The sequence below is a fragment of the Pholis gunnellus genome, assembly GCF_910591455.1.
Source record: "Pholis gunnellus genome assembly, chromosome: 3".
Classification (NCBI taxonomy): Eukaryota; Metazoa; Chordata; class Actinopteri; order Perciformes; family Pholidae; genus Pholis; species Pholis gunnellus.
In genome coordinates, this window is record NC_136529.1 from 13,141,051 (window position 1) to 13,157,255 (window position 16,205).

Here is a 16,205-nt window from a genome sequence, read left to right on the forward strand (position 1 = left end):
AAGTAGAGTCTGACCCAAAAATGCCTTGGCCAATATTATCAATTGATATTAGCTTATCAAAGATATCATTATCTCTATATATGTTGGCCAATACGTTACAAAACATTGCAGTGTTGAAATACCAAAATAAAGGATCATGTAGAAACAGTGCTGTCATTACATTATCACATAACTGCTTGTGATTCTTCATTACATGTTTGTGCCTCGCAATGTAGGATGTAAATGAAACTATGGATGGAAACATAGATCATTGAAAATAGCAGAAATTAGTCCACAGTGATGGAAACAGAAACGAAAGCAACATTAATATTCTCTTATCTCTCTAATCTGTCTAAGATTAGAGGTTTTATTAGTCGGTCTTTGAAGCAACCTCAGACGTGCAGCTGTTGAATATCACTGATCTGACATGCACCATCAAGAGCTCCGCTTACTTTTTGCAATGACTTAGACCTCTCCCCTCAGTGAGATCAGTCTCAGTTCACCAATATCAAGTAACAACACTCACATCTTACTGGTAGTACTGGTGGCCCACCCGGTGTTCACTCAAAGTGGTGTGTACTTAAACCACCACATCACAGCATTGTCAGATGTGTGGCAGTCATTGTAATGTAACCTGCATTATCACAACTCTGAAGAGGAAAAAATATGTTGTTGGGATTGAAGGCTTTTGGAAAAGGTGTTTTCGATGTGGCTGTGTACCACTCTGTCCACAGATATGTTTTACTCACAGACTTCTCCCACCATGCTAACCCTTTTCCAGAAACTGTTGCTTTAAAGCAGCTGTTTCCCAAAATAGGAAGTTCCCCTGGCCTTCCCCCGCTGCTGTTATGGAGGCAGAAATATGTAAACAAATGGGAGGCTGTCCTTGTCTGCTCAACAACCGCGATTCCTTAGTATCGTTTTCCTCCTTGTGTTTATGTTTGTCAGTTGGGGGGCCAAGGCACAGGCCATTGCACTAGAGGAGTGGCAAGTCAGTCAAGTTCACAGAGATTGGATATCTCTAAAATTACCAGAAATGTTTGCGCAAAATCTGCATTAGACATTATCATATAATCATGAAACGCTTGATGTTACTTGGGTCAGCTGCTGCTGCCATAGTTTTTAAGCTTGTAAGTCTTTAACTTAATATATCCTACTCTACTGTTGACACCTTATTTGTTATTGTGTTGAGAAGATTTACCGAAACTCTTCCACATGAAACTTTCCAACTCATTTTAATTAACTGCAAAATACAGCATGACAGACATTCCCATTGGAATTAAACACTGCTGTCCAAAGGCATCCACAGTTAAACTAAAGCTGAACTTGCTGGAGTGATTGGATTGAATGTGACAGGTTGCTTTATATACAAGAGGCAGGTTGATGTGGTTATAAACCCACAGAGAATTATCAACCCACAACCGAATTTCCCCTCAGCTTCACAGAGCGTTTTAGCATCTTTGACTGAACTACCTGTTCTCACCTTTTTCATGCAGTCGTTTTCAGTGGCGTTAAATCGAATGGTAAACTGTCTGTGTGCACCAACCAGCAGATCGACAAAGTTAGTGACTTAACGGTGAGCATAGTGGAGCATTTAGCAGCTACTGTTAGGAGGCAGATATTTCTCTCAGGAGTTGGTGAAGACCACACCAGAGCTTAAAAGACAGTAAATATTTGAATCATTGGGTGGTCAGAAATAGGTTACAATAAGTTCAGTGTTGCTTGTTTTTTGTGGCCGCAAATGGGATAATGAGAAATGAATGCTGCTTGTAATGCACTCTCTGCTGTACACTACAGTACGTAGTTGATGCTATAGCTGCAGGATCATACTAAGGTCAGACAGTGCTTGTTATTGCTGGAAACACAACCTCACAAGACACTAAAAGCTACTTCAAGTACAACAAAGATTAATGAGTCCTGCAGCTGTAACTGAGCTGCAGCCTCAGTAAAACATGTGAAGAGAAACATCACCCAAGGCCAGGACAGAGGAGGACGTGTTTCAGCTAGGTATTAAATAGCTCCATCCTCAACCCCTCCAGCAGCTTGTCCAACTCTCTGTAGCAATATATGCTGTCTTTACTTGTCTGCTATGCTGCCTGCTGGTTGTCTGCCATGGAAATACTCCCTCTTCCATGTCTGTGCACAAATCCTCCACACCCTAGCCATAACTCCGTGCCCTTTCACACTCCCATGGTGCCCTCTTCCCCGGCTTGCCCTTTCGGTCTCTAATTGAATTAGCAGTGTTGGAGGCAAGGCTCCTGATCTCAAGGAAGCCACTCAAAGGTCGACGCTCACACTGGCTCTTTGTTAATCGCCTGCAGAAATGACGGCTATTTCCTGCCTTCACAGGAAGCAGTTTATTGAAAACAGATTTCCCTGTGAGCATTCATGTGGTCTTGCTGCATGGTCTGTAGAGCACCAGGAGGAGGCAGGGATTCATCCGCTCCATTCTCTGTGTCTAATACCTTTTCATTCACAACTTGCTCAGCAAAAAAAGTCAGGAAGAAACAAGGATGTTTGCACTTTTGCTGAGTGTCCAGGGTGGTTGTGTGTTGTTGTACATGTAGAAGGCAAAACCTGCAGCTACTTGATTTGTGATTTGAGCACTTATATAATTGAAGGGCTCACATCTGTCACACACACATAACAGGGATCGGCTTAAAGACAGAAAGAGAACAACAAAGGGGAGATTTAGGCTTCCTCACATGTGGTTGAATCTGTGTTGGCCTCCTCGGACTGTGCCAGTAAAGAAACAGGGTGAACATGATCCAAGGCCCTCAGTACTCCTCTGGGAGCTCCGGCATGGACCTGCATTGTGCAGTTCGTAACTCAAGACCTAGACATGAATAGTGCTCACGGGATAATGAGTAATCTGTGATCAACATAGACAGCTTGTGCCTTCTGTTGTTCTCCAGGTTTTTAGTTGTTAGTGTTATTGTGTGGTTGGCCTTTTGTTTTTAAGTCACGCTGCATTGTTCCATCACTGCTGCTTTTTAGTTCCCCACAGATCATTACCTTCTCATTTGTGTCATCAACAACAATATCACGTCTGTCCACTGGTTGTTTGTTTCTGTAGCATCAGACAAAGACAGACGTCATCTAGAGGACATTTAGATAAAAGTCCACCTAAAGATAGCTATCAAGATAATATGTCGTACGGCTCATAAACTCAGCATGCATGCTCCCCATTTAGCCAATGAAAAGAAAAACATAGGCATATAGTTAGCAGCTCTTTCAAATCATCCTCAACCATCTCCTCATGTCACACAAGCCACAGGCCAGAGTCTTAAATGAGAAACACAATAACAGGATGGCTTTTTGGTTCGACAGATTTCCCTTCAACTAGCTGAATTATAATTCAAACCTCTGTGTCAATACTGAGGCCATATTCAGCTCTCTAAAGTGTCCTTGAGCAAGGCAGTTAATCTATTCCTACTCTGTTGCCCCTGACCTCTCCCCTTCCTAGAGGAGCCCATGCAAAATGGAATAAAGTATTCACAATTTATGGAAGAGCATTTATTACTAATTTGCAACCCCCTTTGCCCAAACAGTGATTGTCCAATCTAGCAATCATAACTGCAGCTCTAGCTTCAGTCTTTAAGCACAATATCATGTTGCCCAAAGACTGGTTCAAGACCTACAGGTGCGTCGCCTAATACATTTGCAGAATTTCTTCCATGGTCTTTTATTCAACATTTATATCTGCAGTACATGAGAAAGCCTGAATGTTCGTATTGATCTGATAATTGTAGCCTACTTATAACATTTAATCTAATATGAAAGGACAGCGAACACGCTGTTTATTTTACTGATGAGAGGAAATTAAAAGAATGAGATAGCCTGAATGTTTTTTGTTAAATTAAACATGTGAATATATTTTCAATAACACAAGCATAAAACAGAGTTCTGATTTATCAAACATACAGTATATCTCTTCATAAGGTGATGCAGAAATGTTAATAAAAATGGTCATTCATTTACACACAAATGTGCTTTTCTCACAATAAGAACAATAAGGCCTTTTGGGAATTGGGTCGCAATGGTTTGTCATTTTTTAAAGTTAGGTTTAGGAAACGGTGATGTAGCCATCGACTTCATATTTAAGATAATTTTACACGGTTCCCTTCTTAAAATGGGTCAGTTTGAAACATTAGAAAGAGACTGTGTTTCCAACCAACTCGTCGTGCTAAAGTCAGCTTAATCAACTAGCTCGCTACAGCTGATAAAAATTGCTAGCAACAGTTGTCATTTCAGCCATCAAAATCAGCAGAGATAAGAAACAGGTTATCACTTTAAACAATCACATATACCACACTTAATGGATGTTTAAAGTACCTCAGGAATTATTTTTACAACCATCACTAATTTCTGAAGCTAATTTTAATCAAGTATTTCCAAGGTTTTCATGCTTCTGCTGTGGGTTTGTCTATTTTTCATGCAGGAAATGATAATAAAGCTGTCTTTGTGAGGCATTTTCTAAACATCAGTTTTTAATCGTCTGTTTAAATAGCGTAAGAAAAGAGCTTTACATATTGACATTGTGTTGGTTGTGATACCTCAGCTATGTGCTTAAGGTTGGGTCTAACTAAGGGTCGATGATATAGCTTTCCATCTTTCCATTTATTTCTCTCATCCATTGATTCTCACAAGTTTTTCCTGCAGGCCTGTTGGGCTTGGTGGAAGCATGTGGACGTTATTAGTGGTCTCTGTCCTCCTGCTTCGTTATTCTCTCATTAAAGCACCAATGCTAGCGGGAGATGGGCTGCAGGTTTCTCATTAGTGACATTAAATTTAAGTTTCTGGGCTCATCCTGATGTCATGAGTTTACAAATTTACACATAAACTCTGAATTCTAAAGGCATTCTATTATGTCTTTCTTCCTTTTTTCCCCCCTTCCTTTCTCTACCAACACACACAGGAACCGTTACCTCATGCATATACGCAAAACCCCCCAGCGTGGCTCACTGTATGTAAGGATAATGTCACAAATGGCTAATTGTGTGATCTGCTTTGTGAGGCCCTGTAGGAGAGTGTCTGCTTGCTGTCTGCCTGCAGACTGTATGTTCTGCTTTATGCAGTACACATGGAGCACTGACTAACAACATACACATGTCCAGGTTCTGTGATGGAAATAGAAATAAACAGATTTTGTACTGGTCTTACAAGCCACATGAATGTGCTCATAAAGGAAATGGAACAGTTTGTACATCCATAGACTGGGGCTTTAGGGTTATTAAGCTCCTAATAAGTGTTTGTCATGGATTTATTTTTTGCTAATGTTATGCTTGAAATGAATGGTTTTGCCTCAATTTCCTTTGTAATGAACGAAACAGACTGTTGCACCATTTGGCAACAGTCTGTTTGGCAAAGCTGAGTGACTCAAGCAGTGAAGGCTCAGTCATCTTTATGCCTGGCAGTTGAAATCAAAATTATGTTCCATGTTTACAGTGAAGAGAGGCCCTGCATTGGTCTTATGCAACTGATAAGTGATTACAATTAATACTGAGGGGGAATTTAATGACTGTATAAGATTTTGTGGCAACCCATTCAATCTCAAAATCATAAAAGTCAAGCTGCTGGTGGCAGGAAATCACAAAGTCATTAGAATGAATCCCTCTTTTTAAAAAGTGTGAATAAGCACAGTTAAAATTAGGATAAATCTGGAAATCATGCCTTGAAGTATGCAATGTTTGCTCTCCTGGATCTGGGCAGATGCAGCTTTAATTGGCTGCATTAAGTGTTCAATACCCCGTGAGCAGTGGTATGTTAGTCTCATGTTAGTCTCATGTGTCCAGCATCAGATAACAAGAATTGGACATCAGATTGACCCACAGATATCAATAATGGTGGCAATGGAAGAGTTACACAATTGACTACTGCATTACACCATGTAACCAAAGAGTGTGACATTTGATTACTAAACCATTTAATCAATGGTACAAGCTGGGATGTAGCAACAGGGGACACACTGATCACAGCCAATGTTCAGAGCGGCACATTGATCCTTGTGTATGACACATTTGCTGCCGCGTGTCCCAATTCCATACTACATACCAATAAACAGCAAGCGCTGCAGTAATCATAAAAGTCACAGGGTACTTGTATACAAAAAAATCTTTTGCATGGAATAATCAAATAGCCGTCAATTGATTCAATCAAGTCCATTTACGCAATATTTCAATTAACAAGACCTGTTTTATCAGCGCATCATTCCATCGTAAAATACGACCAACCCTCTTACAAAAGGAGTACTTAATAAGAAACTTGCATGTATTACAAATTCTAATGCGGAATCCGTGGTCGTGTGTTGGGACTATCATCAGATCACTTTGAGAGCCTTTTGATAATAATTCATTGCTTTATAACTGTGACTTTGTCAATCAGACATTTGCTATTTGTGTGTCTCTGCAGGCTCCAGCATGTCAATGGCCCATTTGCAAGAGGACCATTTTATTGACTCAGTCGTTCTGCCCCAGGTCATTTTCAGTCAGGCAGAGCGCTCTTATCTTCTCATTTGAAAGACAATCACATTGAGATTCTGTTTGCCGTTTTACACGTCAATGGAAGCCTTTCAAAGCTAACTGGCAGCTTTTAGTCTGTGTGTCAAACTCAGCACTCTCCTGAGAAGTGTCTCCTCCTTCACGCTCCACCAGCCTTCAAAACATACAGTTTTACGATCGTAAATACAAAGTTTCTTTAATACAGATTGTATGCTTTTAGTTTGACGTATTGTTTAAATGTATTTCAATGTCTTTGGGATGCGTGTAAGGCTGGTATCCTGTCAATTCTCCGGGGTGTCATAGACAAATAATTGCAGTGGGCTGGTGAGAGCAGTTGGTGGTCTCAGCCATCTGTTTCTTCCTTGCAGTCCAAAAAGGGAGGTGATCAATAGTGACCAGGTAGCAGATGACACTCCCGTTCAGACAAAGGCTCACTTTACATGAGAGTACTGCTGTCCCTTTGTTAAAAATGTCATACAGTAAAACATAAACAAACAAGCTGCTCTTCATCATCACTTCTGATTACTATCACCACAAAACAGGATTCACATATGATATTACAATGGTGCAATACACTCCTATAACAATGTCAGAGATGGACAGTTAGAAAAAAGATCACAACCAATGCAGCGGAGCCCAAGCTATTTTCTTTTATATTCCCCACATTCTTCTTCCTTGTCAAAACCTGGTGCCTGCATTACCTACAATGCAACTTAACCACCAATAGTACTATCAGGGATTCATGGGCATTATGCTAGTAGCCTCTAGCTTCAGGCAGAAATGAGGAGCGGGCTACAGAGTAAAAAGTTGTGGATTCAAATACGTCATTAAGTGAGTCTTGGTTTGCTTGCGCCACATGAAAGTTATGTTCATCAGATGGATGTAACCCTTTAACTGCTCATCCATGCAATGATGCTGCTTTCATTCACAACACAGCCATACCGGCATTTCTGCTGAAATTGTAAAAAGAGGGAAATTGAGGGTACAGATTTCCCCTGATTATCGATCCCTGCTCCCATTCACACATGACCCCGTGCAGGTCATTTTCCTGAACATTTCAGGGATAGACAGCATGTGTGAAAGGGACTGCAGTAATCTCATGGAAACAATTTGTGAAAGAGGCACTTTGGTGACCTGGGAGCTTCCATCCATTGATGTTGTGATATTATTGGCAGTATCACTGCGCATCACCATTGGCTCTGTGCTGTAGGTGTGACGTAAAGGAAGGTGTATTGATACTGGATGGGTGAAGAGGAAATTGATGGCCCGCTTATATTTCCATTCAATGCAGTGGTTGTTTGAAACATGAGAGATACTTCCTAGATTTAGCTTTAAAGAATGTGGTTTACTTTTTGAAATGTTTAAGAATCTAAGCTGTTATGACTGAAACTATCTGTCTCATACAACACTTAGCGATAACATATATGATTTTACATTTTAAAGAAGATAAAGTGCCAGCTCAAGTTTAAAAAAGTTTTTTAAAGGTTACAAAAAATGCATTCCTGCTTGCACTGCAATGTACAGCATATACAGTAGTCAGCAGCATCACTACCATATGTTCAGTGAACACTCGATATGAAGGGAAATGTACTTGATGCTCAGTTAAGAACTAATCTAGGATATGATGTCTTGGTGAAATTAACCAGATTGTCAACAAAAGGGAAGCTAAAGGAGCTTAAGATGAAAATATGATCTATAAAGACCACACAGATTGCTCTCCTAAAGCCTCACTTTGAAGCCCTCCAAATGAAAAGCGGTGCCTTTTGAAGGAACAGGCCTCTAGCCACAACGGGTTGTAAAAATGTTTCCACTGTTGGGATTCTGTCCAGTTAATGAAGCTGAGGCAGGAGCGTGCCTGTTTCTTGTGACAGACTGCAGGGAGGAGGACTTATCGAGGTTTGGCTGCTGATCCCAACTTCCTGTCTCCAAAAATGCTCCATTGTCTTAAAGGGCAAGATTAAGAACTCACATTATGATAACACTCCACATGCAGTGACCTCTGCAAAATGACCAGCATAATTGTGTTCCCTGAAGGGGATCGCAGGCCGACTTGGATTCATTTTACTTCCTTATCAGGTTTACTTGGCTGAACTTCCTCTGGCTGCACTACATTCCCATGCCCCCACGTATATCTCAGAGGCGTCTATTTTTCTGGTTCAGTCGGTCTTATTATCATAAGTGGCTTGATTGTGTATCGGGTCTTTATTGTGTTGGTAGACTGTCTTGATGAGGTCTTTTAATTTGCCCAGAAGACAAATATATTAATGTTTAGTTTTTGCACTCTTAATATTGAAAATACCTTCAACTGATTCTAAAATGTGAATGTGAAATGTGAATTCAAAATTCGGCAAAAAAAAAAGACAATATGTTTAACGAAGGCTGTAGCATTAATTAATAAATAAATGAACTACAAAATGATGCTGATTTGAATTCCCTAATACCCTTTGATACATTAGTTTATTGTGGAACACTGTGACTGTGAGGCTTGGTCGGCTTTTGTTTCGGGCCTTGTCGGGAGATTCACACTGTGCTGTGACTCATTGGAAATAACACTTTGTGATCAAGCCAGTACAAAATATATACGTATAAAAAGGGGTTATTTTTTATAACCACCTTATCAAAATAGATAGAAATGAGACCGTTCTGTTATTAATAGCATCTCACCTTATAAAGAACAGAAGCATTTTTCCTCTCTGTATTTACACAGCATACATGTACTTTCTTGTGTGTTAAATTAATCTGCTTCTTTATTCATAAGCAGTTTCACAGCTTTAGAACCAGACAAATAGAAAAGTGAAGGAATGTGTGTGTGTATTTGATATGCGGCTTATTTAATGATGAGATTATTTCTGTCCTGGAAGCTCTTTCTGTCTATAGATTTGTCAGGAAGAGCAGGGGAGCTTGACAGGCTTCCTGTCAACAAGAGGAAGTAGCTTGAAGTTTGGGCTGTTCATGTCAGATATTAGGGTAATTTATAGGAAAATCTGTAATGAGCATAATGTTTAATATTTCAGAAGCCACAAACACTGATGGAATATTCGTTTTCAAAAATACAAATATAAATCCTGTGAAGAAGAGTGAAGTCAATTATTACAGTATTAAACATCCAGATGATTTGTGTTGCTGTTACAGTAAATGAAAATAATGCCGTTTCCAAATTGTGACTAAAGTTGATACGATCAGGGAAACTATGACGGGCAAGATAGTGAAGTGAGAAGCGGTTAAGGTTTGAAATGTCATTGTGTTCCTTTATTGTTTTGTAAAGACCAATTGTATCATGTTTTAGGGGGAAGTTGAAACCCCTATTTAAAATACAGAGTACAATATGTGGACAGCATATGAGAGATTTGGCATCCCTCCAACAACAGAGCAGGCAGAGTATAAACTTAAATGAACACCACCGTGGCTTTAATCCACTCAGGCCCGTGAAGTGGCAGTGTCCACTTTGAGCACGGTTGGTTTTTCAAAATGTAACAGCGGATAAAGATGTGTCTATATATTCTACAGGAAAAGATAATTGCACTTCCAATAAAGCTGATTTTGTGTTATTTTCCACACTGGTAAGTTGGTTCAGTGTTGTTTTAAGAGGGAAACAATAACTCTCTCCTTCACATTCCTCTCTTTCCCCAGAGATAACTGCTTCTTTGGGCCATTTCAATTTTTTATGGCCGAGGTTCCATGACAAAAAGAAAATGTAGTTGTGCTTGTGTGAAACCATTTGTAATTGTTTCCAGCAGCCAGAATGGTTCCAGCGTTTGTCGTGTTGAATAGTTGACGTCACTCTACACACGGACTGATGGGGTAGTTGATTGGCTTCAGGTCCCGTCCAGAGTTGTGCGACAGATATGAGAAAGAGGAAGGGAGGGGACAGAGTAAAAATAGCCTGCATGCCTGCTTAGCATTGTGTAAAAATAGACACAAAAAAGCACTCATAAAAAACTCACTGAACAAAAGAGGTCCTTTTTAAAGTCTGACAATGACTTTGCAGTTGCAAGATCATTTTAAATAATGGTCTTTTGTTCTACAAGTGCATTTCATTTAAGGCTTAAGTTCTGTTTTGCCATAGAAAGTTTGAGGTTGGCCTTATAATTCACTCTGCAGAAACTAAAGCAGAAACTAACATGACCAGGGGTAAGAAGAAGTGCATCTTGCAAGTAAAATGTGCTTTGTCTGAAAATCGGACAAAGGACCTAGACCTAGACACCCTGTCAGACTTGAGGAGAAGTTTGCCTCGAGTGTGTCTCCATAACCCCAAACCCCATAAGTGGTGGGAGCTGTGAGGGCTAGTCGAAAAGTTCCCCTTGGCTGCTGGAGCAGAGATAATTGGACCCAGGTTTAGCCGGAGTTTTGGTATTCACATCTTGAGCCAAGTTTTGATCTTCACAACTTCTCTCACCAGACAGCGCCTGTGTCATCAGGGTCGTCTGACTACATTTTGACTTATTTTCTGCATGGGAGGAATCCTGACTCATTTCGAGTCAGGTGACTTTTTCACCTTAGGTCCTACATGTGTGGATTATGATGAGTATGGTAAACACAGAGTGGCAAGTGAAAAACAATATCTGTCCAGTGACCAAAGAAACAGCAGCGTTAATGTTGGTCTGTACCTTAAAATAAAAGAGCTAATGAGATGTGAGGGGTGTGACGGCAGTGCTGCAGGGTGACAGTGGAGCCTGAGGCAGAAGAAAGAGATGCCTTGTTTGTGAAGTTTTCTAAATTAATAAATGTTTGTTAAGCTTCATTTAGACTCCCAAGACACTCTCATCACGCTTCTAACATCATATCAAATTCATTTCAGCTATCGACTGAAAAAAAACATATTTTTGTCTTAATCTGAGTTATCCTTTACTTTAAAACAACACTTAGCAACTGTGCACTCATTTTTCATACATACATGCAATAGTTATTTACATTATCGCTTACTGTTTTGCAATTTCTTTGATAAATCTTTGTCTATAAAATATCTTTTTTTATATTTCACTTTGTGAAAATTATGTTTTTCTACAAAACCCAATATTTCTAGAACTATTTAAGTTTTCATTTAAACTATCAGATTAAAGAAATAAGTAAGCAAGATCACAAATCTGACCAGATGTTTGATCCCAGCTTTTAGAACTTTTGTGACACATTTTGGTCAGTTCAAAAATAACATTAATGTTCGATGCACAGCCCTATTATTTACAACGGTCATAGATAAACGTTCTGCTTATTAATAACTTCATGATAATTGGACAAATTGTGTCAGCACATTGTATATCTATCAGAAATAGAGGACAGGAGATAAAAGCCGCTATTATAGACAGACTACCATTCCTAGTTGAAACAGCCAGATTTCAAGTGTGTCTCTTTAACAAAAAAGACTCAAAGAACTACAGAAAATTCAAAATGACAATTGGCCCCTCAATGCTCAAACTTCAGCTACTAGGAGTGCAATCTGGCAAGGTGTCTGGAAAAATTCCAATGCTGTTCTCATCTCAGCCCAGAGCTAACAGTGCTCACGGAGGTTTTATAAGCAGCATTCTTCAATTCTTTCTGGAGTTGCACAAATATCATCCGCCCCAGACTGCACTGACATGGCTGCATGTCTTTTTCACTAGAGCAGGATGATTGTAAAACTGTGAGAAGTCTTGTAGATGGAAACTCGAGAAGAGCAAGAGGGTAAGTTCATCATACAATGAGGAAGCCCCCTTCTTGACCTCTTCGTGGCTTGTTCGGGTCTACGCTGCACCTCTCTGAGAGCTGCTGATTGTTCTCAGCTGCTTTATAACACAGTGATGAAAAATGCAGTCCCTCTGCCTCTGAGTGTGCAGGACTCTTGCTATTGACCCAAACATTTTCGGCACACCCCTCACAGAGAGAAGTACTTCATCTGTCAACTTTGTGTGTGTGTGTGTTTGTGTGTGTGTGTTTGTGTGTGTGTGCGTGTGTGTTGGTGTATGCAACGTGTCTATCGGCAGGTCGCAGGAAAGAAATACACCCTGTGGGATGGCTTCCTTGTTGAGGGCAGACGGGGCGATCAGCAGGAAATGACCTTGGGAGATCTGATCCAGTATATCAAGGTATGGCCACCTTATTCCTTTCAGCAAGGAAACACCCTCCTCACACCCGCTGCTACTTAGTGCATATTTTTTAATTTTTTTTATCCCTAAACCTGTTCACCTTCCTCCAGTGCACACAATGGCCCTTGTTTGAAATTATTGGCCACTTTACACCTTCTATTCACAACTTCAGGACTCTATTCTACCATCCTGGAAAAGGGTCAAGCTGTTTTTGAACCATCACATTTCTTCCAATGCCTGAACAACATTTGGAACCTTTCCCTCAGTTCATATGTGTACTACTCATACATGCTCATCTGACACCAGATTCGTTTTTTACACGTTAGTTTTTGAGATGTCACATAATAGTGAGTTTAAGAGGTGCTCGTACGTGAATTGTGTTACCTTTGGACAAAGCCAGGCAGCTGATTCCCCCTGTTTCAAGTTATTGTGCTAAGTTAGCCAGCTGCTCGTGGTAGTTTCATAATTAGCAGACGGACATGAGAGTTGTACCACCAGTCCTGTAAACTAACTCTCTGCAAGAAAGTGGATACATTTCCCAAAATGTCAAACTTCTCCTTTGAGGCCTCTACTTATCTTCATACAACCTAGATTTTATGATTCATAAGGATTGTGCTTACCTGGGCTTGTTTCTTTATGCACGCACCGTCTTGCCCTGAACAGACGTTTGATTTATTGATTCTGCTGCAGTTTGTTCTAAGGAGGCAAAGGGAAAATAAATTGGCAAGTGATCATATTTGCTCCAGGTTTCGTTTAACCTTTGACTGGTTGCTTTGCCCCTGGTTTGTTTGTGGAGACACTGAAGAGCTTCCTGAACTGCTGAAATTGTTTGAGGCCACAGGTCGTCATCAGACCTTTAGCACAGCGGACTGCTGTCTTTGTAGAAATTACCTCTTTTACACTTTAATACATTGCTATGTTTGTTATATTGTACTGTGCATTTAATTGAATCCTTTCTTTGTGCAGGAAGAATATAACCTGAGCATCTGTGCACTCTACTGTGGAACAGCTGTCTTATACATGGGGCAAACAGAGAGGCTCAAGCTGAGGTATGTCTAGCTAAAACAAAGATTCAGTGCGATTTTCCATATGCATTGCTACACATTGCACACAACCCTGCCACATAAACAATCACAACAAGCAGCCTCCCTTTGTTTGTTTAGAGGCTAATGGCAGGATGAGGTGTTTCCTCTGAGCCTGTGAGCAGAGAGCCTGTTGACACACTCACATGCATCACATAACACTGACGAGTGAGACCGATCCTCATCGGGTTTCCGCCTGTTTGTTGAGGACAAGAGTTTAAGAGTAAAATTAGTACAAACCTTTTTATTCTGCATGTGAGAAGCCACGGTGTATGGGCCTGTTCAGTGTTGCGGCACATTATAAGCCCCGGGGTGTTTGAAATGAAATCAGGCGCCTTGTGCTGTGAACTCTCCACGTCAAGAACTGTATCACAGCAGAATATGCACCCTTTAGGGATGTTTCGATTCCAGGAGGAGGAGGAAAACGGTAATAAATCAGGTTTACTAGAAGTTTTAAAGGCATTGATGTGTACATCAACATTTTTGACTGTTATTGATATTTGCTTAATTCTTGCTGTAATGTCTTTATGTTCATCTTGAAATGGACTGTGTGTATGTCCATGTCTGTTTATGACGCTCAAGTCTCTGGGGAGCTGGTGTTGTTGAGGTTAGATTGAGCTGCAGTCTGAAAGGGGCACAGAGTGCTTGCCATGTGGACAGCAGGACACACATGACAAATGCCCTCTCCAGCAGTCACTTCCTGTGCAGTCGCCCTGCTCCGAGCTTCCTGTGTTGGGCCCGTGGGGGGGGGACTTAGAACTTAAAAAGTCAGATGCCATTCAAAATCCTTTTATTGTATAGTTGCTATTATTTTATGTATTTGTTATTGTCAAAAATTCCCATGACTTTCATAACCATAACCATGTCTGTGTCCCCAAGCCCGATCCTTCCAACTGATGATGTAAATCCTTAAAAACAGGTCACAAATATTTAGTTTCATTTTTAAGAACAAATGAAATAGTTTCTTAAAACAACTGGGCACTGTAGTTTTTCGAAAAAGTGAACAGCAGTGAATAGTAAAAAGTAGTTTTGTTGGGGACTATTTTCAGCAACTTAATACACCTCTTGAGTATTTCCAGCAGCAGAATGGTGTATATGGGACTGACAACAACTATGGTGGTCTATCTAAGACAGTCTACCAACACAATAAAGACCCGATACACAATTAAGCCACTTATGATAATAAGGCCGACTGAACGCAAAAAATAGACGCCTCTGAGATATACGTGGGGGCATGGGAATGTAGTGCAGCCAGAGGAAGTTCAGCCAAGTAAACCTGATAAGGAAGTAAAATGAATCCAAATCACTATCTCACGATTACGCTTTATAAAGCTTTGGATACATAAATACTTGATAGTAGGATGAATTAATTGCTTTCGGTCTTTTCATGGGATTTGTTGATAATAATAAAAAGCTAATCTCCTTACAGAAGACACCAATATCTATGGCCTCGTTGATGATGATTAGACACTTTTTAAAAGCTATATTAATGCAACTGTGTGTTAAAAATTTATAATTATACAGGTTGTTTTTTTTTCATTCATACCCTTCAAGTCAAATCTTGAATATACTGTGTATTTTTGCAGTGTTTCTGACGTGGTGAGGATGTTCACCAAGGAAGACATCCCTCCACACAAGAAGATGCTGGAGTTGACCCCCTCGTTTACTGAAGATGAGGACTGTGAGACAGTCCCAACTATCAGATACATGCGCTTGTGATGCCGCCAGTACAAAGTTTCCATTGAAAATGCATCACATGGAACCGTTTCAATGTGACAAAGCAAACTTAACACTCCTGTGACATCATATCAGTTAAAAACATCCTAATGTTGCTTTAGCTGTTGTTTACAAAGATTAATATCTGAATGATTTGTTCCAGCATCTATCTATTTCTTCCACAAATATTTTTGAATTATTTCACTGGCATACTTTCATCATTTGTTTTTCATTAATCATCATGGAAAGGGAAAAATCCCGATGCACAAAGATTATGATCCTACTTCTCTTTTTTGATTTAACAGCAAAAGCATAAACTTGGCAAACAGTAATTTCCTCACTATTATTACCAGAAATTTCCATTTGCCAACTTTTGGTTCTCATTTACAAGTAAAATGTGTCTTTCGAGAGGTCAGGCTGAGAGGTTGTGAAGATGCCAGCCAAGGCATATGGATTAGAAGATCTGGAGCTGCTGGGGCAGTACTGGCTTGGTTTCAAGGTTTACTTCAGGTCAGACTGAGCACGATGTTAAAGGAGTGCAGTCAGAACAGGCCGTTGGCACAGTAGGTACAGTGCTTTGATGGTTCGGGGGTGCTCTAGCCATCTGGACACAGCTGTCTTGTTTAAATCTCACTCTAAACACACGAGCATCCCCCCTCCCTTCTAGAAGAATCCCAGAGCTGGTCAGTGTGGAGAAGCTGGTCTCATCTGCTTTTCCAGTTGGCTGTATTTTACTCTGACATTATCACTGGAACTACTTTTAAGGGTTATTTATTCACTGTGTACTTGGGCCTGTGTTTGAAGGATGCTGTTTGTGATTCATACAATAAATATAAATCAATAAATACGTGTCTTTGAGGAACCATTAT

The 16,205-nt window shown here is 40.2% G+C and overlaps 1 protein-coding gene across 1 annotated transcript in view; it reads left to right on the forward strand.

Moving 5' to 3' along the window:
* uba7 (ubiquitin-like modifier activating enzyme 7) overlaps positions 1 to 16,172 on the forward strand; it is a 32,625-nt gene extending 16,453 nt beyond the window's left edge. Inside the window, exons 22-24 of the mRNA XM_079156540.1 lie at positions 12,437 to 12,538; positions 13,505 to 13,587; positions 15,207 to 16,172. Of these exons, the coding sequence (XP_079012666.1) occupies positions 12,437 to 12,538; positions 13,505 to 13,587; positions 15,207 to 15,339 (318 nt within the window). The 3' untranslated portion in view covers positions 15,340 to 16,172. The remainder of the gene's footprint in view (positions 1 to 12,436; positions 12,539 to 13,504; positions 13,588 to 15,206) is intronic.
* The last annotated feature ends 33 nt before the right edge of the window (positions 16,173 to 16,205 follow it).